This window comes from Falco biarmicus, chromosome 1 (assembly GCF_023638135.1).
Source record: "Falco biarmicus isolate bFalBia1 chromosome 1, bFalBia1.pri, whole genome shotgun sequence".
Lineage (NCBI taxonomy): Eukaryota > Metazoa > Chordata > Aves > Falconiformes > Falconidae > Falco > Falco biarmicus.
In genome coordinates, this window is record NC_079288.1 from 95,060,184 (window position 1) to 95,084,471 (window position 24,288).

General features: G+C 40.0%; 2 protein-coding genes across 7 annotated transcripts in view; one reads left to right on the forward strand and one right to left on the reverse strand.

Moving 5' to 3' along the window:
* Window positions 1-700: 700 nt before the first annotated feature.
* On the forward strand, window positions 701-2,196 carry SOD3 (superoxide dismutase 3). Its single transcript, XM_056348934.1, has 2 exons — window positions 701-848; window positions 1,275-2,196. Exon 2 carries the CDS (start codon window positions 1,291-1,293, stop codon window positions 2,002-2,004), a length of 714 nt encoding a protein of 237 aa, XP_056204909.1. The 5' UTR covers window positions 701-848; window positions 1,275-1,290; the 3' UTR covers window positions 2,005-2,196.
* An 860-nt stretch (window positions 2,197-3,056) lies between these two features.
* CCDC149 (coiled-coil domain containing 149) overlaps window positions 3,057-24,288 on the reverse strand; it is a 52,083-nt gene continuing 30,851 nt past the window's right edge. The window contains exons 9-14 of one of the 6 annotated variants that reach the window (XM_056348884.1): window positions 23,155-23,299; window positions 16,801-16,877; window positions 15,428-15,460; window positions 11,607-11,714; window positions 6,542-7,129; window positions 3,057-5,946 (exon numbers count right to left, since the gene is read on the reverse strand). In XM_056348884.1, coding sequence (XP_056204859.1) covers window positions 6,543-7,129; window positions 11,607-11,714; window positions 15,428-15,460; window positions 16,801-16,877; window positions 23,155-23,299 — 950 coding nt within the window. In that variant the 3' untranslated portion in view covers window positions 3,057-5,946; window position 6,542. Of the gene's footprint in view, window positions 5,947-6,541; window positions 7,133-11,606; window positions 11,715-15,427; window positions 15,461-16,800; window positions 16,878-23,154; window positions 23,300-24,288 lie in introns of all 6 variants that reach the window. The other 5 variants (XM_056348875.1, XM_056348903.1, XM_056348894.1 and 2 more) reach the window with 5 other exon arrangements.

Consider the following 24,288-nt stretch of genomic DNA (forward strand, 5'->3'; position numbering starts at 1 on the left):
CTCACGGGATGATGAAACACACGTGAACTACCCGTGCTCCAGCCAGCTCTGGGAAACAATTTCCCTGCGCCTCAGTCAGTTGTTGCGCTGCCTCAGTACTGCTGACTTCTCTCTTTGGAAAGAAATCGCTGCTGTCTCCAAAAATGAAGAAAAAAATGGTTTCAGTGGAGCGGATAACTTGGCAAGTAAAGCAGCAGACACTAACTAGCCCTAAAACTTCCCCGGAAAGCGTTGCTGAAATGTACCTCTGCATCGCCAGTTCAAATCCAGGTTTTAAAACCACAGAAACTTTGGTATACGTCCAGCTGAAACTGTTCATGTTGTTCAAGCACCACTTTCAATTTTGACTAATGAAGGAATAAAAATGCAAACTAGCTCCACGACAACCAGCATGTAAGAAAGCAAACTGCCCGACTGTGCCTTAAAAAAGCTCCTTCCTCTCCCCTCACTGCATGTTGAAGGTCACTCATTTTACATAAGCACATGAAGTCATCAAAAGGAAGATTAATTTAAAAGCTCGATAACTTTTTTTCCTTTTTTTTTTTTTTTTGAATGTCGGTGAGAACTGACGGCCAGACTAACGAACTAACCAAGAAAGGACAAAGTGTTCATCCTGCTCAAAACAAAAATGCCCAAAACTGTTTTCCCCCTCCCTCCCCGCCTGCCCCCCCTCCCACGGTTCTCCGGTGACGCCTCCCCTGAGCCCTTGTTACCTAACTTTTACACAAACACTCAGTTCCCGTAGCATCACCTTCAAACAGCTCTGGCTTTCTGTCCGATCACATCTTGGTTTAGAGGAGCCGAGGCAAAGCGCTTACTACTGAGGGGTTCTGCAGCAGCTCCGCAAGGTAATCAAGTTGTTGGATTTTTACTTTTCCCTTCTACTGCCTAACAGCAATTAAGTAGATGGACCAGCAAAAGCCTCCTGGCAAACTGTCTTGCTGGAATCACTACAAACTTTAAAATAGATTTAGTAACACTTTGGCTGGCTTACTTCCTGCAGGGAAACAGAAACAGCTTTTAAAATCCAGATCTAGTGCAAAATACAAAATCACTAGTATTTCTGTTAGTCACGGGTGTCAGCTGTGTGTTTAAACACACGTATACATCCTGATTTAGTTTCAGTTCATCACATTAGACAGATCTAGAAAGCAGCAGTCTGCCAGGACCGTGGTCCAGCTGTTCTGCTCAGCCCCGCCACGGGCTGTGTGCCTCTCCAGCCATACAGCTGCAAAACGCCCTTAATTCTTTGTGGCTTCTTGTATCTTCTGCAGGCTCCGAATTGCCAGGATGCTTCTGCTCCTTTCTCTGGTCACCGGGCTTGCCCTGTCTGCCTCTGGTGTCATGACAGACAAAGAAACTGACCCAAGCCAGGAGTCGTTTCATGACATACAGAAAAAAGTGAATGACCTCTGGCAGAATTTGCTTTACCCGGTAATGCCTGGTAACGAGACGGATGGGATGATTTATGCCACTTGTGAAATGAAGCCCAGCTCCAAAATAGATGCTGACAAGCCACAAGTGTCTGGACAAGTCTTATTCAGACAGTATTACTCATATGGAAGATTAGAAGCCATTTTTTACTTGGATGGGTTCCCGCTGGATAACAATCAGTCTGGTAGAGCTATACACATCCATGAGCTTGGGGATCTCAGCAAGGGCTGTGACTCTACGGGAGGACACTACAACCCTTTCAGAGTGAATCACCCCCGTCACCCAGGGGATTTCGGCAACTTTTTTCCTAAAGAAGGCAAAATCAGAAAATACAAAACAAATCTCTTCGCCACTATGTTTGGTCCATATTCCATCACGGGCAGATCCGTTGTGATCCACGAGCAGGAAGATGACATGGGCAAGGGCAACAATAAGGCCAGTTTGGAAAATGGAAATGCTGGGAAACGTCTGGCTTGCTGCGTGATTGGGATATGCAACAAGAACTTGTGGGAAGAGAAATTGTCTGAGGTTACCGACAAGAAGAAGAGAGGGCTCAACAAACGAACATAGAACCAGGCTTAAGTGAAGACCAGGAACCGGCTGCAGCCTGGGCAGCACGAAGTACCTTAGGCTGTGCCAGTGGCCACTAAGATATATGGCTAAAGGATTTCCATTCCCATTTGCTTGCTCCTGTAAGACCTGTGTATCACTTAGTAGAGCCTCCTTTCTGTAAGCCCATCAATAAAAACAGCATCAACTCAACATTGTGATGTATTTTCCTGAAGAGAAAAGATTCCCCTTCATGCAGTTTGGGAGTCGAATGCATGTAGAGTAAGAGTGCTAACGGATACAGTTGATAGTGTGTAAAGAGTCTGTGCACTGTAAGGGGCACTTAAAGGATCATTAAGTTAGATGCCCAAGGGAAAAAAGTTAAGGTGAGTAAGAAATTGCCTCTCATTAGATGCTATCCTGTATTCAGCTGCAAATCTGAAAGGCAAGATGATCTCTATCCTTTCAACAGTGTTGGGTGTTGTGTTGCAAGACCTGGATAATAGATGTCCCCTAAAAACAAGGAAAAGCACAGACATTCCCGTTTTAAACTTTAGATCCATTGTGTTATTCTACTTGTGTTTTCAGGTTTTATTCTCAAACATGTACAAGCTTCTTAACTATTTCAAATTGTCCACATAGCTATAGCTAAGTCACAATGTTTACATCTGAAAGCAGACTTAAAAGAAATATTCATTTGCCATCACTCCCCAGCAAAAAATCCTTAAAGTCTCTAGTTTGTGCCTGTAAGTCACTAAGTTGTACACAAAAGTTTTAATACTGCTTAGACAATGATGATAAAGTTAGCAGATCAGAGATAAATATTATTTTCAAAGCCAAAAGAACCTGAGTGTGTTTCTTCATACAAAAACGTAGGAAGTAAATCAGTCAATTTAGACTGGGAGAAGTGACAGTGAAAAGATTTAAGTCTGAAAATTATCAGACTTAAAACTCTCTCTCAATAAAGCTTTATTTTTTAAATTTAGCATAACTCACTGAAAATACTAAAACATTACCTCATGACTATCATTCATCTGATACCGAGAAAAGGAAACAAGCGGGCAGAACAAGCGTATCAGGAAATGTTTTTATTAAAGATGACAAAATGTATTAATACAGTTTAACCATGTTGTGCAGTTAATCCAGGCAGCAACAAAAGACAAGTTTGCAAATAAATTAAACTGCATAATTTAGAAAGTAAAACTACAAAACAGAAGTTGGTAAACAAAATCCTATCTTTTAGAAACGTAGCAGACTTTCAACTTAATCTCAGTTAAGATTTTGAAATACATTCCTGAGCTCATAGGGATTAAAGAAATTCCACTGTCTTTATTATACAAATTCCCATATGCTTAAAAATAGCCTCACTTAGAAAAAAAGCAACATTCTAAAAGATGCTTCTTAATCTGTCATTTTCACACACTTATTTTACAAATTCAGTGTGTTGTTTTTCAAATAACCACAACATCATATTTTCAAATGAAATCCTTCTCACTGATAATGCATCAATTCACTTTTATGCGAGACAAACTCCTTAAAATCAGTTTGCGAAATGCATCTTCTCCGTACCCCTGCTACAACTATCCCTTCCCAGTTTGCTCCCCCAAAGCCCAACACCAAAAAGGCTTATATGTCTGGATGTCACTTCTGCATTTCTAAAGTCCTAAAGGGAACATGAGTCTAAAAAACACAAAGAAAACCAACACCAACACCCGCACACACCCCCAGGAAAAAAACCAACCCTGAAGTAGTGTTCATTCCACAACAAAATGCTAATTAATTTATGGGGGGTGGGGAATCATCGTTCTAACAGCACAATATCAATTAAAGCAATATCCAAGGAAGACACTGACAAGAATATTCAATTAGTTATCACATAGTGCAGCAAAGATGTTTTTACAAGTCTCCTGGCTTTGAAGTCCTCTGTTGCTGGGAGAAGGCTAAAAACACAGCTAGAATATACATTTACTAGCACAGAAAGGAGTGGGACAGTACTGCAGCAGGGATATAGCACTAAAAATGAGGTTTCCAGAGATCTAGATATCTTACTGGAATTTAATGATTGCAAAGATATAAAAATGGCATCTAAGAGGGAAAATGGTGTCAGAATAATTACCAAGATATCCTAATTGTTGGGTCACTATGTTCTCACAGATAAAACACGCTAAAAAGAATCAATGAATGAGGCATTAAAAAGCTGTTGGTCCAGCACTGCTTCTACCTGCTCAGTCTTGCACCAAGCTCTTCATTAATTTACAGTGTTAAGTGGCTGTTAAGAGACGCGGAGCAAAATGCTAACTCACACAGCTGTGGGTCAGGAAAGGCAGAGGACAGGGAAACAGTGTAACACCTTCAACATTTCTGAGCTCAGCTACCTGAAATCTTGACCTTCTTCCTCGCTTGCCTCAGTTCTGACTGCATTGATATTTAGCTCTGTGCAGGATTAGTCTGTGAGAGACCGAAAAGAACAAGTCTTGAATAAAATGCTACTTCATGTGACATTCAAGCACTAAAGGAAAAAGTCCTGCTACATTCTCCTGGAGATTTCTGTTTCTGCAGCTACTTCTCCTTGGACTTGTCAGTGCTGTCACTAAATGAGTCAATAACGCAGTCGGTTGCAATTAACAGGAACAGCATAACAATCTTTCAGATCCTTAAACTCTTCTTGTGTTTTCAGGTGCTGAGGAGCTTAAACTGTGATCAGGATAATGAAAGAAAAACTTTTTTACTGCTTTATGTTCCTAATATGCTTAAATATACAGATGGTTTTTGTTCCTTAGGGCTGCTCCTTAATATCAGTGAAATGCTGCAATGCCAAATTACCTTTAAAGAGAAAGGAAACGTATTTGAGGAACCCTGCCAGAATGGCTTTATTGCCTGCAGAGAGCCACTGAAAGGGTTACATGGATGCACCTGCTAGGGAAAACACATGAGAACAGAGACAAGCTACATTTTTCACCTTCCCACTATCATTCCTTATATGTAATAATTTACATACAGTCTTTCTTCTGCTGAATACAAACTGTTCATGGACCCTGACACCTTGATTATGGCAGCACCTGCTAGCTCATCTTCCATATACAGACGAGTTTGTCAGTATTGCTAATATAAACTCTGTTTATTCACTAGCTGACAAGTGGGCTGTAAAAATTTGCAGCTGGCAGTTATTTGTCAAAGAAGTACTCAATCTGGGAGGGATTTTCCTTTTTATTAGTGGTATTTTATTAAATTTGATTTAATTCTCTCTGATTGGTTTCAAGTTCTAGGAGTGAGAAATGAACATTTACAGACAATTAGGTCCCAAGCCAGCAGAAAAATTGCCTTGACGGCTGCTGGCCCATAGAAGCTCCACAGCTGCAGAGACTATTCCTTATGCTACAAACAGGAGAGGAAGGACATGCCTCCCCTTCTCCTACAGCTGCTAACTTCAACATTAAGTATTCCCTTGTCGCTGCCTTCCCAGGAGCAGAGTGGCACAGCTCCAGCATCAGCAGCAAGCTAGGGAATGAGACAGCAGCCTCCCTTTTCCCCAGTTATCCGAATGTTTTCCTATGACTAAACATCAACAAGGGAAGAAGTTTAAGAAAGCAGCAACAATGCAAGTAAACCTACCACACCATAGACCGGTGAAACGAGGAGGAAAGGAAGAGTTATCCTTAATTCCAAAACACAAGAAAATAAAAAAGACACAGATTCCTTTAAAAAGGAGGGCACCTTTTTAAAGCAGGCTGAAATCTACCACCGGTTACTTAGCCTGAGGGCTGTTCCAGCTCCTGTAAGTTGAGGAATGCAATTCTAGTAACCGAGAGTGCCAAGTAGGTGGACCAGATGTCACTGGTTCTCTTCTTACTGCTCCCCTTGCTTTGGAACAGCATTGCTGTTTCTCAGAGAAAGACTTCTGGCTTCATTAAATTGGGTTCTCGGTATCTGGTGAAATAATTGCCTGCATTTTCATGAGATGAGCTGGAAGAGGGAAGGAAAAATTTTGTACAGTTCAGAAGATATAAAGGTTTGTAACAAGAAACGATATAGATGCAGCAATGGTTTTCAGAAACTTCTTATAAGGGAACTGATTTTATTCTAAGTATGTGATTTCCCATCACTATATGGAAAGAGAAACAGAACGCAGTCTGAGAAACAAGCAAAAGCTTGCAGCCTTAAGATGCTTCTCAGTTTATCACTCCAAATTTTTCATCCTTGGAAGATTAAAACCATTAAAATACAGTCCAGCCCTAGGACCATACATGTTACAGAAGGCTAGTGATAATATGATAAATCATTATCATTGGTCTCTTTGCTACACTAATGTAATCAATCTATGTAAAAACCAAAAATCATTAAAAAAAGCCCTAACATGATTAAACCTCATCACTAATTCTTTCCCTTAGGTAATTTTGGTACACTGTAGCCAAAACTAACAGAAAAACACCTTTGACAAACACTACCAGTTCAATGTAAAAATCATGCCCATGACATGCTGTTTCACCAATCATATTCGTAGCAGCACAGACACTGCAAAAGGATTACAGTGAGATGCTCGAGGGCCTGGATTTCATACCTCAAGCCAAGCTGTTATCCAAATATTCACAGTTTTCAGCAGGATCAGATGGTTTCTTGTTTTCAGATTCAGGGAGCTCCTCAAAGCTGTTATTTGTGTGTGCAGTTGTAACACTGAGCCCTCTGTGCCTTCCAGGGCCCTCAATATGCACCACATCCACGGTGCTATTTCGGTCCCCTCTTTCATTTGGAATTTCACAATCACTCTCTGAGGTTTCGTCATTGTCTTTCAGGGCCTCAGTTTCAGCTGTTTGTTCATTCTCCGAGTTTGAGGGATCTGTGGGGTCAGACGGGTCAGGGCTGGAAAGTGGGAACTCTCCCTCAGATGAACCATTAAGCTCCGCTCCAACCACCGTGATCTGCTCCCCTGCAGAAGTGCCTGCTCTTTTCCCCTCCAGTTCTGCAACTGCCTGCTCTGTCAGTTTAATTATCTGACTTCCAAGCTTGTTTATTTCTTCTTCCTCAGAAGGTAGCTGGGGTAATGAAGGATAAAAATGTTTATTTTCGTTTCCGTTATTTAAGTTTGTTCCCTCTGGAGCCAGGGACTCACTTGCAACAGCACAAGTTTCATCGCATTCTCCCTTCTGTTCTGCTGAAAGAGAAATGGAACAGCGAGATGCTCTAGTCAGTTACAGGTATTTATTATATGTCTGACCTGAAGACCATCACCACCAGTGCCAAACCACAGAGATGTTTACCTCAGTAAGGAATTTCTAAGAGTGATCCCCTATCCCATCCCAGACCCATTTCTTAGATGATAAGCAATCAACACTCGGTTTCTTGCTGGATCTGGCCCTGTTTTGCAGCCTGTCTTTTCCCTCGCACCAACAACTCTAAGAGAGTCATAGTCAATACCATACTGCAGAACAGCAGGGTCAGGCAAATTTTCAAAGGAGTATCAGCTGTAAGCAAGGCACTCCACCTACAGAAAATTTTGGCACAGCTTAACCATTAATCCCCACATCCCTACTACTTTTAGGGTAACACAAGCTTCATTCATTTGGAGCTTTCCACAGGCTTTCATCCAATAATGACGTTTCGTTATTGGTCCTGCAACATTTCTCCTAACATAAAAGATTATTCTAATTTGGGTAACGCCATAAAACAAAGCAGCAGTGGAAGAATTTTAAATATACCATTATACCAAAAGGCAAACACTGAACAAAGTGTCAGAGTAGAGAAAACAGCAATGTGTAAACAAACAGCTTTGTTAAAGGGAGAGAATTTGTCCCCATCCATGTAAAGGACAAAAAGCCTCATTGAAAATAAGCTTGCAAAGTCAAGAAAGAAAGAAAATCAGGAAATGCCAGGAGCGTGGCTGCATTGACAGCTTAAAAAGACTCTTCTCATGCAGATGCATTATCTTTTAATATATGAGCTTTTACTCTTTCTCCTGCAGGAATCCTGCTTCGTGCAATGCACAGGGCAGCCTGGCTGCCGGAGGACCAGAGCTACGCAATACAGGAGCCCGCCTCATTTGTAATTTGGGAGCTGCCCAGTGAGTGAGAGAAGGGTTGACACAAAGGGAACAGACACTTTTACTACCACTAAGGAAGCCGGGAATGCTACTCTGAAGAGCTGGAATTTACGTCTGTGGAAAAGGCAGGGATAAATTAACTTTCAAAAGGTGATCACCCACAGGATCTAATCTTCATTATCTGAGCGCTCAGCTGGAAACCTAGGAGCTTGATTTGCAGTACTGCTCTGCTCATGTTGTATGTTTCAACACACATACTCAAAGTACTCCAAAAAGAGCCAAAACTTATGTACCTCAAATTGGCCCTCGAAATTAGCAGGGACTCTACCTTATTCCTTGCGTGCCTCAGTTTCCCCTCTCTACAACGGGATAACACCATCTCGGCACCTTGCTGCAATTTTCTGAAGATAAACTGGTTCAAAGCACTGTATCACCAGTGATAAGTTCCTAGAAAAACAGTACTTTTGTCTTCAGGGAATGCTTGAAATAGCACACAGGCAATACAGCAGGAACAATGCATTCAACAATGAAGAGGAAAAAACCCTGAACAGTTGTTCATTAGCAACTGTACTGCTCAAGTATAATCTATGCCGTCCTGTGCATTGGATAAAGCGAGATTTGTGGCACAAGACAGTCTTTAATTCATACGGTTGTACTATGTCATAATGCATCTTCACACAGGAACTGCACAGTATATCCTACAGACTCCTACCATCCAGCTTAACTGAACCAATGATAACAAGTACAGACTAAAACAGGCCTTGATGAGACCAGGGTAAGCAGACAGATTAGCTAAAAAAAACCCTGAAAAAGTCGTCTGATTATCTGTAGATCTAAGGAGAGCAACATTTGATGTATTACAGAAAGTTCCGATAAAGAATGTACGCTAGCGCAAAAGCTAAAACCGTTTCCTGGGTCAAACGGACAACAAATATCTGCGGTACTATTTAAAAAACCATAGCTACCCAACGTGACATCAGGCCGAGTATTTATAGATATGTAAGGATTTCATTGCTATTCTACTTATCAACTGTTTTCACTCAACTGATCATTCAACTAATGGGAAAATAAAAGTGGTTTTGTTTTTATTTCAGGAATACTTTTAAACCAAGGATCCTTGGTAAACAAAGGCTGATGAACACATTCCTACATTCTTCCCAGCTGCCAAGCCCCCCCAGATTTTGGAGGTGTATACTGTAGAGATGAAAAACTGCAATATGCACCAAGCTCCTCAGACTCAACAGCAGCCAGTCACTCTCTAAGCCGAGTGGCACACAAGGTGACTCAGTGTATCACTCGTATAGCTGCTGACTGCAGAGGAGCCATGCGACTCCAAGCACAGGGACATGCCCTACAGCTGAAAACACACTGCTGCCTTTCCAGGCTTCAAAGGGAAGATGGCAGCCCCAAGCAACCTTCAGAAGAAGGATGTGGAGCAACAGAAGGAGCTATTGCTGCTCCACCCATGGTTAGAAGCTATGGCATCCCCCGCACAACTGGTAGCATATATGCGCTCATCTATGCCACTGACAAGTTGGCCCTGTTTATGAATTTTGTCTGAGCTCTCACTACAGGTTATCCGGTACACTGGGCCACATGCAAAGGCAACAACCAAGCTGTCTGTGCAGGCAGAACAGTAATTTCTTAACATACTCCAGTTTAACGACAGGATCTCTGTGACTGACTTTGGCTCTGTTACGGATCTGTTTGGGATAGGGAGGAGGAAAGAGGGTGATGACCTACTGGGAGCTGATTGTTCCCATGACTGCCACAGGTCTAATCCTTGTCTGTCTTCTCTCCAAGGCTGTTTTCTTCTACTCTTCTCTTCCCCTGCCTAGCTCTTTGCTCCTGCCCTATATCCCTTTGTTTATCCAGTCCCTACACTCACTCTGTCCATTACTCATCCAGATTTCAGCCTTCTTTATTACACCTTGCTTTCACTGTCAGCATTTTGGTTCCTTACTCCTGTGCTCTGACCTCTGCTCGACCAGTCTTCCTTCGACTGTCAATCCCCATCTACTCTAGTCTTCCCATCACTTGAGTCCTGATCTTAGCCCTCCTTTCCTCTCTACTCCAGGTTTTGTTCCCTCTGGGCTTACATTATCTTGAAGGAACAGTGCATACAGAATTTTATCAGTGTTGGTGGCTTGAAGAAAGCTCAACAGAATCATTGGTTTGGTTTTCATCGTTTTTAGCAGGTGAGATTTAAAACCGAATGGTTTAGAATGGGGTGGAACCTCCAGCCTGTTTTCTCAGGGTGGAAACATTTTCAAATTTCTTTCAATTATAAACTAAATGCTTGCATGTTTGAAAAAAAAAAAATAAAAAAAGAATAAAATAATAAAAGAAAAAAAAAACCCCGAAACACGTGGTCATCAGAATTTAACACAAAAAAGTTCTTTGGCTGACACTAAAAACATCAGCTGAAGTAGAAAACACGGCATGGAAAGCTTCAGCCCAGAGCTAAAGTTTGGCAGTGTTACAAAGCAACAGAAACAGGGCCTGATGAGATTTGACAGGCAGCTTTAATCAAAACTGTAATACCAACCTCACCTAGGACAAATACGTAAAGGAAAGAGCACAATGCCACCAAGTAAATACTTTCAGTAACTGCAGATTTAATTAAAAATCAATGATTAAGCAGCCCCAAAATTAATATTTATGAGTTATTATTACTCACTGGAGAAATATTCACTATAGTTTCACTCTATTTTTAGCAAAAATATCAGCTGATCAAGATTATTAAAAATGATAAGTCTGGCTGTCAAGTTTTATCAGATGATGACATGGATAATAAAGTCAAAATTAAGCCACAATCTATTTAATTTCAGGACTAACAAATAAATTGTTTATGATGCTTCATGGTTAGCTGAGTAAGATCTGGGCATACCAAAATGTTATGCCCATTAAAGAGCTTATCCAAATGCTGATAGGCAAGCATAATAATCCATCTCCCATCCATTATAAAAAAACTGAAGTGGGGAAAAAAATAAATCAAAGTTATCAGCAAACCACTATCTTCTGCTACTGTCAAATAAAGTTAAGCTTGACTTTGTAGAGATGTTAAAGCTTGCTATTGGGGAAGGATTTTTAACAAAACACATGCAAGACTACAAAAAAAGCCGTCAATTTCTCTGGGAAAACGAGTCAGGTATTTCCATTTACTGGGTGCAATCAGGAAGCCATTCATCTAGATACCAGCTATAATGCAGGAAAGTGCTAAGCCAGTTCCACGGAACGCTTTCCTACTGTGCATTTTAACTGAGGGAAAAAGAGCAGGGGACAGTTAATTGTAACATAGATGGCATGAATAACCTCTCACAGTATCAAGTTATCTGGCAGGAAAATTCTGTGAGGTGTAAGACCCGGTCCCTAGCCCTGTGCAATCTATTCAACAGTCATTTTTCAGTCATTTCTTTGCTATTTGTACTGGGACCATCTATCCATTTTACTTGTGGATGACTTATTCAACCTCTGTAACCACTGAAACTTCACATTCTGCTATCCCAGCATGAAAATTTATTACTTTTTCTCTGGAAAGAAATGAGTGCTCAGCTCTCATCATGTTCCTTACGTTCCAGGTGCTCACCTTGTATTACAGTTTTCTGTGGCTTATCAGTAAACGCTAACAATGGTGACCTGGACCGCTGTATAACAGGTAAGGCTGGGTCACTGAACGTTATGGTGTCCTTTCCACCTGAAACAACCAAAGTGTTAGAATCATCAATCCACCAATTACATCCATTGTGCACTAATGATATTCAAACATATCCTACATTTTTTTTGCAATATTATTGAAAAGTACAGAACAAGAAAAGCATCTCAAATGATCCTTCTACAGCACGGAAAAAAATAGTTCGTACTGGAGCTGGAATATGCAAGTCAAATATAGAAGAGGTGTTTGTTTTTACCTGCAATACTGAGCAAAGGACAGATTTTGAAAGACCAGGTGCTGTATGCAGCAAATTGTATTAGCAGTTAGCATTCAATTCAGAATATTAACAACCAGATCATACCCAAAGTTTTACAAAGAGTAATGGATCATTTGCATGCTCTTACCACCACGTGTTCAGCTCTGACTGTTTACTCTCTATTACTCTGCCTCAACGATGAACCTGCTCGTACCACTTGTGCAATTTTACACTACATACTCACACACATATTATCCTGCAATGGTCCCTTAGAAAAGAATACTGAAAGCTTAGCGTAACTAAGAACTGCTGGAGCAAGCAAGCATACATTGCTGGGAACAGGAGAGATTTTAATCTGAAAATTCCAAAAGCATTTCTGAGCAACTTTTTTTTTAACCAAATGGAAAAGGGCAATTTGCCAGCAGTTTTGCAGACAAAATAGTGCAAGAAACTCTTCAGCTGAGGACTCTGCTGTAGATGCCTAGTCTTTACATATTTTAGCAATACAGAAAGAAACACCTGCAGATCCTTTAGGAAGTCCTCCACTGTTCAGGATGCTCATGTTTCTAGTGACTGACACTACCTTAAACCTAGAGGGGAAATGGCAGGAAATGTGCAAGATCAGCTAAGTGTGGTGTTTGTGTGGCCTCCAGAACAACTGCCAACCGATAAGTAATGGCTGGGGAGGTGGCAAGCTACTGCTCTATTTATCTCCATAAGAACGGACATTTATGTAACAACCACTTCTCCCCTCTAAATCTGTTTGTACGTTTCACCTTAAGGCAACATCCTAAATCTAATCACCCATCCAAGACAAAGACTTTCAACAGAGCAGCAGGTCAGGAGATACCCAGAATAAATCCAGCTCTGAGAAAGTTCTGGTACCTACTAAGAAATAATGAAAGTCAGGCTGTTCCCATGGAGTCTAACTGGACTAGTCCAATCCCTAAATACTTTTGAAAGCACTGGCTGTAAATACTTTGATCCTGAAGGTATTAATGATGTTCTTATACCTTAACATGTCGGGGTATACACTGCAGCAATATGAATGCAATTCCTGCTTTTGAAACTGGATCTTTTCAAGCTTTGATCCCCCTGTCAACTATGCATCAGAATTCTGCCTTCACCATAGCAAGTTATAAAAAGTAGCATTAATTAACACCAAGGTGGAGAAGCCCCCCCCCCAGTGCAAGGCAAAATTAATTAAAGTGGGGGGAAAAAAGCAGGGGCAGGGAGGCAAAACAAATCCGACGGCTATTTCAAAATGCAAAAACCCCTAGACAAATGCACTTTCCTGTAATAACAGTGGAAGAATTTTATGCTGGAAGAAGAAATAATCACACAGGGAACTAGTGGTATGAAAACATCCAACAGATGTTCATACACTGTCAAAAGTAGCCACATATCCAAAAAGATACAAAATAATCCAACAGAGGAAGCAAAATTCAAAAACATGATGAATAAAAAAATTGGGGGGATGTAACTTTAAAGTGGAAAGCGGACTTTTGTTTTCCTTTTTTTTTTGGAATAAAAGAAGTAAAGCCTGAGCTAAACTCCCTGAAGATTGCCAAGACAAGCTTCAAAAAAGAAACTTCTTGACTTCCAGCCAGTATTTACACAGGAAACACATCTACTTCCACATTTTTCTCTGCAAACTAACTTGGTTACAGAAAATAAAGCTAAACTCAGTATCCACCATCTAAGCAACAGATGTAGCCCAAAAAGTCCTATGTATATTTATACATTAACAGTGACTCAACACCCGTTCATGAAGGAGGGACATGGGGGTATTGCTGCACTATATTCTGTGACTCATGATCTGAAGTTGGCTTACGCACAGGGGATTTCAATTACCTGCCATGTAAGCTCCATTTTGTAACTTACATAGCTACGTGCTCCTCTATTTAATGACTTTTGAAGGAATTTAGTGGAAAGTATACAGATCTCAAAATAAGTACACAAATAAGTTTTCAGCAGTTGTAAATTCTTCATTTTCTTCTCCAGGGTTGGGTACCCTCTTGTAACTTCTGCTGCACCCTACACTGCTGTAACTGGCTATACCCAGAGCAGCTGCTGAGCCCATTAATTCGATCTTGCCCCTGCTTCACATCGATTACTGTGGAGCAAGAGGCAGCACCGAAACTTTCTTATCATCCCAGACAGAAAAAGGCTGAGTCATGGTCAGCTCTTTTCTTAAGGACTTTTTTTCAGTGGAGATCTGGAATTTTCAGGAAGTGCTAGATTTTAAAAAAACACAGAATAATTTCTCTGTATGTCAAGTTGTGAGAGGAATAAGGTGGTGTTTACTATTACTGAATACACTTAACATATTACGCATGCATATTTGAATCTCAACATACCTAAGACAAAGCAAAGAATTAAATGCTTCTGTGAACATCACATCCTCTGCTTCCTTCTCAAGGCAAGCAGGCTCATAAAAAGAAAATCAGAGCCAAGTCTATGTCCAAGTTTGCTTTCTTTTCAGCAATGAACCTCGCAAGTGATTCAATTAAGGCTCATTTTCCAAACCTGGGAAGCTAAAGTTTGTGGTTAGGCAGAACTTCTACAGAAATGAGCTATGCTACCAATTTCACCATTTCAAAAATTAAATATGTACTTCCTCTTGATTTAGCTTCCCCAGAGTTCACTCATGCATTGCTCAAAAGCAGATGACAAATATGTCACCTAACAAAAAATTAAAGGCGGTCAAGCTCTTTCTTCAATAGGATAAAGTTTAACAGCATCATTTATTAACAACATTTGGAAGATATTAATATCATGGTGACAGGAGATGTTATAAATGTTATATGGACAATGATGCCTAAGTAGGAACATTAACTTCAGATTAAAAACCTGCAATTTATAATGTGCGCTTCTTTCTGTGCTAGACTGAACATCAGCTTTCATCTGCATGTTTTTTTCCAATGACAAAAAATTCAACTCATAACCAAATAATATTTTTTTCTCTCCAGATCTAAGACTGACTAGATGAGATATTCTCCATTTTCTGTCTCTCACCCAAGTCAATATTCAGGTGCAGAGTCCACTGTGGTAGTTTCTGTGCTATTTGTTACATGCTGCTGTTTTATGGAGTGGAAGCTTTTCATGCTCTGAAAGGAAAATTGGTGACCCACCAGGTGTTGCAAGGCTCTTTTCTGACTACCCTGGGACTAGAATGCACTTGGAAACAAAAGTGCACGCTTGAATTAGAAGACAAGCACCAAATCAACAAAGGGGCTTAACAGAACTCGCAATCCAGTGTAAAATTCCTTTACATATACTTAAGATCATCCTTTCTCATTGTTTTCCTCAATTTAAAGGAACTGTCTTGTAGAACAGCGTCTGTTTCTCTTGTGGTCGTCTAACTCACTTGACTGAACATCTTACACTGTCAGATATAAAAGTGTTGAGGTAGTATTTCTGTTTATTTACATGCAGTGACAATATTTAACGTACTGCTAAAATCAGTTACTAAAAATATATGTTAAGCAGAACCTACTCCCAAATCCCACTGAGACATTGTAGCTCAGGCCTTCAGGCAGCAAAAGAAAGGAAGGAAAGAGACAGTTGTTATTGTATACACATTAATGTGACGCCTTACCTACAGAGACCAACAATTGTGTAACAAGTCCCCGCTGCTCCTTTCTTTTTTTTAACGCATTTTTCAAAGATCAGAAATGCTGCATTTATTAGTGTATGAATTTCATAGAACAGAATTTTTTGAAAAATAAATCCTACAGTACCTTAAACTGGTGAGTTTATGATATACATTTGTACCAATATCCAAAACTGCATTAGCAGGGTTTTAGACAAATATTTCACCTGCATCTTTTGGAGTACGTGGGGGGGGACAAACGCACTACGTTAGGTGACTAACGGAAAAGTAAGTGAGCCCCAGAAACAAATTTGGGACCTTCAGTTCTGGAAAGTGTCAGGACGACAGCCAGTTCCAGAAGGGTGACCGAGAATGCCTACAACAGGCAAACTAAAGTGGAAATACATCACATCAGGCCAAACAGTTTGAACAGCATAGGTTTGTCACAAGGTCTCTTCAGCTTTTTTCTAGATGTAAAGGTTAGGTGGTAAAAACACAGACCCAAAACACTAGAAACCTAAATCACGCTATCTCCCACCCCCAGTAGCACTGATAGGAAGCTGTAAACAACAAAGCCTAATGATGCAAACACCAACAACGGAGTAGCATAATTTACAGTGGTTAAAGATGACACAATTGGGTGTAATGGGAAGAAAAGAAGCAAAAAGTAAATGTAAATTAAATATTGCATATTTTCCTAACAGTGAGGTCTATTAGGAAGCAGATTAATCTCCCATTACTTGAGTAATTCAAAACCAAATACTAGGATGCTACAGGGAATAAGACTGTTCTGGAGAGATGGACTAGAAAATTTAAGACCATTTACATTTCCAATTTCTCAGAGTTCATGATTCTACAGAAGAACATTAAAAATACAGCAATAAAATCCATGGAAGTGACAACAAGTACAAAATAAATAACATTTGTTGAAAAACATAATGGCCAATATCCTATATATCATTTCATACAACTGTTTAAATGAAATAGTTCCCTTTTTTTTTTGCTTGCAGACTATGGAGCCAATTTGGTTATTTCCAGTATTTAAAAGCTTTTTTTTTTTTTTTTTCCAGTGTATATATCTGACTTGGAGTTTAAAGAGTTTAGTGATTTCTGGTTTCAACTTAACATTTATTAGAGGTTTCTAATTTTGCAAATGTGCTGAATAGCACATTCATAAAATAACTGTCATTAAAAAAGTTATAGCCAAGCTTTTCGTAAATGCAAATATACCCTTGAAAACTAAATAATGCAAGCTGTTCTCTTGAATTTCTACTAACCTGGAAGACTCCACAAGCCAGCAATTTCCAAAGTTCTTAATTTCTTTTCTAGTTCTGCCACTCGATTACCTAGAATTCTTTGGAAAAAGAAAACAAAAACAGAAGCCAGCAACAGTCAGCTGAGGTGAGATTCTGTGTTATACTAAGGTAACCAAAGCCCAATTGCTTACATGGCTACAGTTGAATTTTTAACTTATTACTTAACTAGTGCAGTAAACCTGTATGCAGTCATCCCTTTTCACTAATGGCAATGGACATCCTCTCCCAGTTAGAAGAAAATTAAATACAGTTGTCTAATCTAGCCCATGGGTTAAAAAAAAAAAAAAAAGTCTAGGATGTACTGGACATTCAACCTTTGCCCTTCAGTAAAGACAAAGAACAGTAACTCACGATGTTTCTATTTCTTTGCCTGCAAATATCTCTTCCCAGTTACTTTTACTTTATCTACAGCTAAAACCAGAAGATAAAAGCTATGAAGACAAAATCCAGAAAATTCAATACAACATCTAGATTGATTTTGAAGTTCTAAGACACAATTCTGGCCTAGTCCTTCGTTCACAGAGGTTTCTCTATCACTAAGATTGCTTAAAATGGCAAGGAATATCTTTTCTACCACATCTTTGCTTTTAGTGCTGAACCCTGTTTTCTACTTTACTAAAAAGCTTCAAGCTCTTTAGTGTCTTTATCACCCACTCTTAGTTTTCACTGCATTTCTTGGGTCATCTCTTCTTTTGTATCTGATTCCTACACAAACACTATTTGCAGTTACTTCTCCTGCAGGATTTAACTTTTAGTCTTAATTCTCTCCTCAGATCAAATGAGAGATTTCTACCTTGCAAGGAAAGCTCTTTTTTCCAAAGAATTTTTGAAAGTGTTTCTCTCAGAGGCACAGCAAGTCTCCTAGAGTCAGAAGTCTTTAAGTAAATCTCAAACAATACTCAATAGAGTGAGAAACCTAGAAGAGACAGCAGTTCTAAACATGACAGCAGAGATAATGGACAGCAAGTTTTATTCATCAAATTACAGCAACAGGACAAGTCAGTTAAATTTGAACTGAATGGAGAAGCTGCATATCACAACACAGCACGGCAAGAGCATCTTCCCGTGCTCACCAGAGCTCTGCAATACTGCACTGTGTGCTCTCCAGTGAGGGCTTTATGCTGCAGACATTGGAGCATACTGGGAATGTCGTTACTGACAAGATGGCAGAATTTGGGAAGGACATGAAGCACAGCAAACCCAGCAAACACCAAAGGGGCTAGACAAACTGACTAACAAGGACTAAGTATTTTTTAATTCTCTACTGTGAGGGCTCTGCAATGAGCCTTGTATTTTAAAGATTACAAAAATATCAAGATGAGAGAGTGATGTAAAAGACAAAGCGTATAACAAATCTCAAAGAAAGCACTGAAAGGTACAGTGGTGTGTATCAACTAGAAAGCAAACAGTGCATCACATTTACAAGCAGAGGAGAGAAGACATTTGGGAGCAGTTATGTTTATTTCCCTGTTGAAACTCAGCAATCAAATAGGTTACCAAGGTTATGATGGATCTATTACTGTCTTCTCCAATTACAATCAAAATTGTTCAAGTCTAGATTTCACTTCCAGAATGCTTCTGTCTGGCATGAGAGACTCAGCCTTAATAACTATTTGTGTATCCCAGTGCATGGCCCAACATCCAGCAACTATGCTCTGCAGTACAAAGCCACAAGTGATGGAGAAAAGCACAGAGCAACTTCAAGAGGCTCTACCTTGCGCACAGGGGGCCAGGGGTCCCACTTCTATCTCCCTGTCTAAAGCCCCACCAAGGGTCAGCTGAAGGACCTGACGTTCCCCTGGCTTAGAGAAGCAGGGAACAGACAGAGATGATGCAAGTCTTCTGCATCATGTTAGCTCAGGCAGGGAGCTGACAAAACAACCTCCATTTGGCTAATGACTGTCACCACAAAGGGGTCACAAGTTCACCGCTTCTGCCAGGAAAAGAAAAAATCCTGATTATTTTCATAAGTAGTTCACCAGTAGTTTCATGGCAGAAAATGGGGGAAGGATAGTGCCCTCCCTGTCGGCTAGCCATATCACAGAAGGAAACAACACTCTGCATCAAGTTCGGTTATTGCTACTGCTCTTGTTATTCAGACAACAATAGCAAAGTCACCTTTCTCTTGCTTCTCTTAAATTCCGTGATTCATTTATCAGCTGTACCACACTATTTCTAAAGGTTCTGGAGCAAATATATCCTGATAATTCGTACTGGATCCTCAGAAGAGGTGCTGAGCTATTTTTTAACCTTTGGTGCAGGTTCTCACATAGAAGGATCATTCTGCAGCTCTGAACAATGGCTGGCAAAAAAGAAGGACGATACTTAACCCTGCTCCTTTCATTCAGGAAAAGAGCAAAATGCATTCACTGATGAGTTTGATTCTAGTTTGCTTCAAACCACGTTACCTGAAGACAGGTACGGGAGAAATGAAATCTATGTAAAGCTGCAAGTTCTTACAGAAGTATCTGTTAAAAAAGAAATGTGTAAGCAATCCTGAACAGAGTGCGGTTTATTCCATTCATTCCTTTTCCCCTGTGAGCTCCAGGTAATTTGCCACCTCCATATGTGCTGTGGTGGCCTGGAACAGTACGCATTTTTAAAGGGGCTGCATGAGTTGGTAGCACCAAACTCCCTAATCTATTTTTTTATCTCTATCCCTAGTGGACTGGATCCTTCAACTAAAACAGAAGGATCATGTCATGGACAAAGGTGCCAATAGCCTTTCTCTGTTGTCCTCTGGTCACATGTTTAATGCAACAAGGGAGTTAGTCTAAACCTCCCTCCAGGATAACGTTTTACAGAAATCTGTTGTTCATGTAACAGCAGCAATGCTCGCACAAGAATTAGCAGCTCCTTTCTGGATCTCCCATGCTGTCCAACATACATGGCTCTGATCTGAAGGGAGCTGTGCTGATTTACAGCTCTAGAGCTCCATTTATCTCACTTTCAATTTAGATCTTGCTACAGAAGAGATATACCCTCATAGAGATACAATCACCCAAATGTCTGTAAATAGGGTCTGTCACAGTCACATATCTAGTTCTATACATCATGTGGAAACATTTACGCAGTTACAGACTGACACAATCCTTTTTGTAATTTTGGTCATGACCGAGCTTGCCCAAGTTAGAAATGTTAAAATTAGTGCAACACGTCTAAGCAGCAGAGCAGCTTCTACACTGATCTGGCTTGCATGGGTGCTGGCAATTACAGGAACAAATTGCATTAAAAAGAACATCTAATAAATGGTTTATTACTGGCAGAAGCAAAAAAGATTTTTATCCACTTGCTAGGCAGGGTTAGGACTGTTTATTTTTGCATGTACGTAACTATTTAATCTTGCAACACATTACTGCATACAGAAATCACTTACAACTGCCTTTTCAAATTAAGCTAATGTGCTTGTGAGGAAAAACGTAGGACATTACTTAGACTTAGCAGTAGTAGCTACCAATCACCTGGGGAAAATGACCTGTTTCTTCCCAAACAACTTATTTTTTTCTTAAAAAGCGAGGCTAAGAAAATAAAGGCTGGATTTAGCCTACTTGTTCCTAGGCACATACACCCACAGCTCCTTTTATCATGCCACATATTTAGGAAAGCAGCAATAATAATAGTGTGTCTGTTCCAAGAGCAAGTGGCAACGGATGTTTTTAACAGTCTAGCAGTAGAAAGTCAACTTCAATGGCACATCCAAATTCAAATCTACTTAAAAAAGAAAATCCGCTGCCTTGTTATTGCTTCAGTTAATCAGAAAGGAAATCTACCATTCTCCTATTGTAAATGTATATAGCCATATCTCAATCTGCAAGCAACAGAAGAGGTTTTGATTTTAGAGTAGGTTAGCTGTTTGGAGGAAAGTAAGTTAGTACAGTCTGAAAAGTTTCATTTACTGATAACAGAGTCACTAATAGGTCAAACACCTATCAAATAACAAAAGCAGAACTTCTTCCCTGAATGAAACAACCACCCCAAGATCTCATGTTCTTTACCCAATAAATCTCACTTCCTCACACAACACTCTCGAAGAGTAACTGTGTCCTCCAAATATGCCCTTTGCACAGGGAAAGCCAGGCAAACAGGACAGAGGGATGAAGGAGAAGACTTCTACCTTCCAGTTTATGCAAAATCCTTTGTCATTACAATTCTCTCTAGCCCCACATCCTTCTCAACTTCCTACTCTGAATGGAGGAATGTCTTCAACAAAATAATGCATCTTCTACCAGTATCAGGTGACGGACCTGTTCTAACCTTCTCTGACAGGTTAGCAGTTTCTTCCCCATTTTCTGAAGTCAGCAGTCTTTACTGGTAACTTTCTACACGGCAAATAAGTACCCCCAACAACCAGCTAATGCACCTCAAATAAAGGATGGTCTTGCCCTGATGTCCCACCTGCATTTCCCTTTTTCACTTTAACTCTTCTGTGTCATAGGTGTTTCTACTTGAAGTAGTTCCCATTCCTCTCAGCTCCTTAAAAGCCTCTTTAATCCAACTAAGGCCAAAAGGTGACAAAAAGAATGAGCACACCACATAGGAGTGTCACTGAGGCTCTTCACACAACGCGCCCAGGATTTTTTACCACCCTTTTTTTCCCCCTGAAGCATCCTGAGCTGAATACAACACTACAGCCCTGAGCACGCTCCTGACCTGGGAGAGATGTGAACTGTCACCTCCCTCTAAGACTTGATCTTCTATTGGGCACAGAATACTAGTTTGTGCACACATCCAATCTCAACTCCTGTGGCTATATATGACCAGTTGGGCACACAGAGAAAAGAATTGTATCTCTTTGCGAAACCTTATCTCAAGAAAACCTGTACTCAATAGCTGAAAGCAGACAGTGGTATCAGAAAGTGAAGCCATCATTACAATGATACATTTAAGAGATGCAAGAGACTGCATGTGATCAGAGACACACAAAATTAAGAAAAATGTTTGCTATAGTTATAGGCAAGAGTATGCAAACTACAACACCAGGTAATGATACAGCATCAGGATGTAAAAGGCAAAGATTGGTTATACCTGGAATAACAAGAGATGTTCTCTGCATTATTTTCTTCTGATGTTATATTAGCAGTAGGAAAGGAATAAGCAGGTGTTAGCCCTTCATTAGCACTGCTCAGTGCAGGAGCTCCTCTTGCATTACATGACACACAGACATGAACTGACTGAGCTGCCATCAGTTAGATCTGGGCTTCATTTTCACCACTTTAGTCTCCCTTGAGCTGATTAGGCATTTGCTTTCTCAAGAGTATTAAGAGCGGCTATAAACTGCTCCTCCACTTCTGTTGCCACATTGCTAAGAATTATGCAATGGAGTCTGCCTAGCAGCAGAGTTATCAATTGTCAAAATGAATCATCTATTCTAGTGCAATACAGTTTACTTCAGTACTACTTCTTCCTTTCATGAAAGATGTCTGCCTGTTTCTGGCATCTGGTCCTGATGTGCTTTTGAGAAGCCTGAATAACCTCTGATTACCAGTAGTGACTCAGTGTTTAAAAAAAAGGGGGGGGGGGGGGGAACGACAGAAAAAAACCTGAGCACAGAATCAAGGAACACTTCCTAGCTCTGATTTTCATACACTGTATAAGGACAATAATATCAGAATGTCAGAAAATGTGTCAAAAATTATTATATTCTGCCATGACAGGAGCTGTGCAAGACAAAGAATTCTACTGATAAGTAGAACAGCTAAGAAAAAACAAATTCTCCTTCAAAGTTCCGTTCAGATTTTTTTTTACAAATCACATAGTAGCAGTCCAATTGTGTTTATCTCCTACAACTTTTGGCAAAGTAACTATAGGAGAAACAGCTATCATTTGTATGACACACAGGCCACTAGCCTGTGACAAATGTTATACTAAATCTTTTCAGCTCCTTTCCTAAATGCAATATTTACTATTCCCACCAGTGTTCATTAGCAAATTCCTACCTTAACAACCAATTATCATGTATCTTCTCCTCCAGTTCAAGCACTTCCTTCCTCCTGACAGCTTTTCTTTAGCCCTCCCTACAGACTACCTGCTAGAAGTACCCCATGTTATTATGGTTTGTCTTAAAGCTGCGCAGCAAACCAACCCTTGCCAAGCAGAGGCAGGCAGGTCTTGATCAAGCCCAGACATGACTTCAAAAATGTAACTTTTCTCTAAACACATACCTGATCTTAAAAACTAAAGAACCCACCAGTTAACAAAGACAATGAATTTCCTGTGAAGATGGATCTTCCTTCCCATTTCACTGAAACTACCACAAAACTATGACTTCTCCATAGCTCGGTAAGTTCCATTTTACTTAGAAGTCATGCTACCTACTTGTTGGTTTGCCTTTGGTGTTGTATGACCAGGTTTTTTTCATGGATAGTTTCCAGCAATGCAGTGGCCAGTGATTTGAGATCTGAAATGGACTGTGGTGTGGCTGGTAGGCTACATCCATGATCCTCCGACAACAGCTCTTGAACTATAATGTCAAAAACACAAATGAGTTTTGGCTTCTCGTGCACAGAGTTGTGACACAAACATTTACTTAGCATAAAAGAACTATTCTCATTACTTAAATGAATATGTATCTCTTTCCTTCAGTTAACAAACAAAACCAAAAGACCAGGAACATAATCTCTAGCTGGCATAAAGATGGTGGCTTTCTAAGCTGACCGTTATTCAGCAGCAATTGCCAGCATAAGTACAGGAAGATACATCTTATGTTAACTTAATTCTGCTTTTGGAAAATTCTTTTTGTTCATGAGGGAACAAACTCATTCTTCTATATGCCTACAGATTGGTAAAAAAATTGATCATTTCTCTCCCGCTTACATTAAAATATAAGCCCACAAGGAAGCTTTTATATTACTTTTAGAATTATTACATCCTTCAGGTTATTTAAGACTGATGTGAAAATACAGTCACTCGTGAACTCTTCCTCTGCAGCTTAGAGCCTACACCTCTCAACCACATCAGGAATTTTACTAGTATCATTAACTTCTGTAACTAGAATCTGGCTCTGCCTATTATCTGCAAGTACATGGAGAAGAGGACAGAAGAGAAGTCAAAAACAAAAAAGCAACTTTCAGTCTACCATGACAAATACTACTGATCTCGTGTGTGTATGAATACACCAACACCTGAACAGTAGGGTGCCAGGTCTACTGTTTGGCTCAAAGAATTTTCTCTTCCCCTTTCTTTCCCAATCTTGATATTTCCTTTGAAGGAGGAAAAAGAGATTACTCCATTTTGCTACCTGTGAAGAAACATGGGTCAAAAGGATTTCTTGCAAAACATCCAAATGTAAAAGCTTCCAAGAACAGCAGCAGAAAATCTGACTTGGGGCCCCTCCTTTATCATCCAGTCTATTTTTCATTGGAATATGAATTATGATTGCCATTGTTAGCAGAGCAGAGATGAATAAAGAAGTGATTTGTCAGGGTTGAAGTTGCAAAGGAGTTTAGAGCT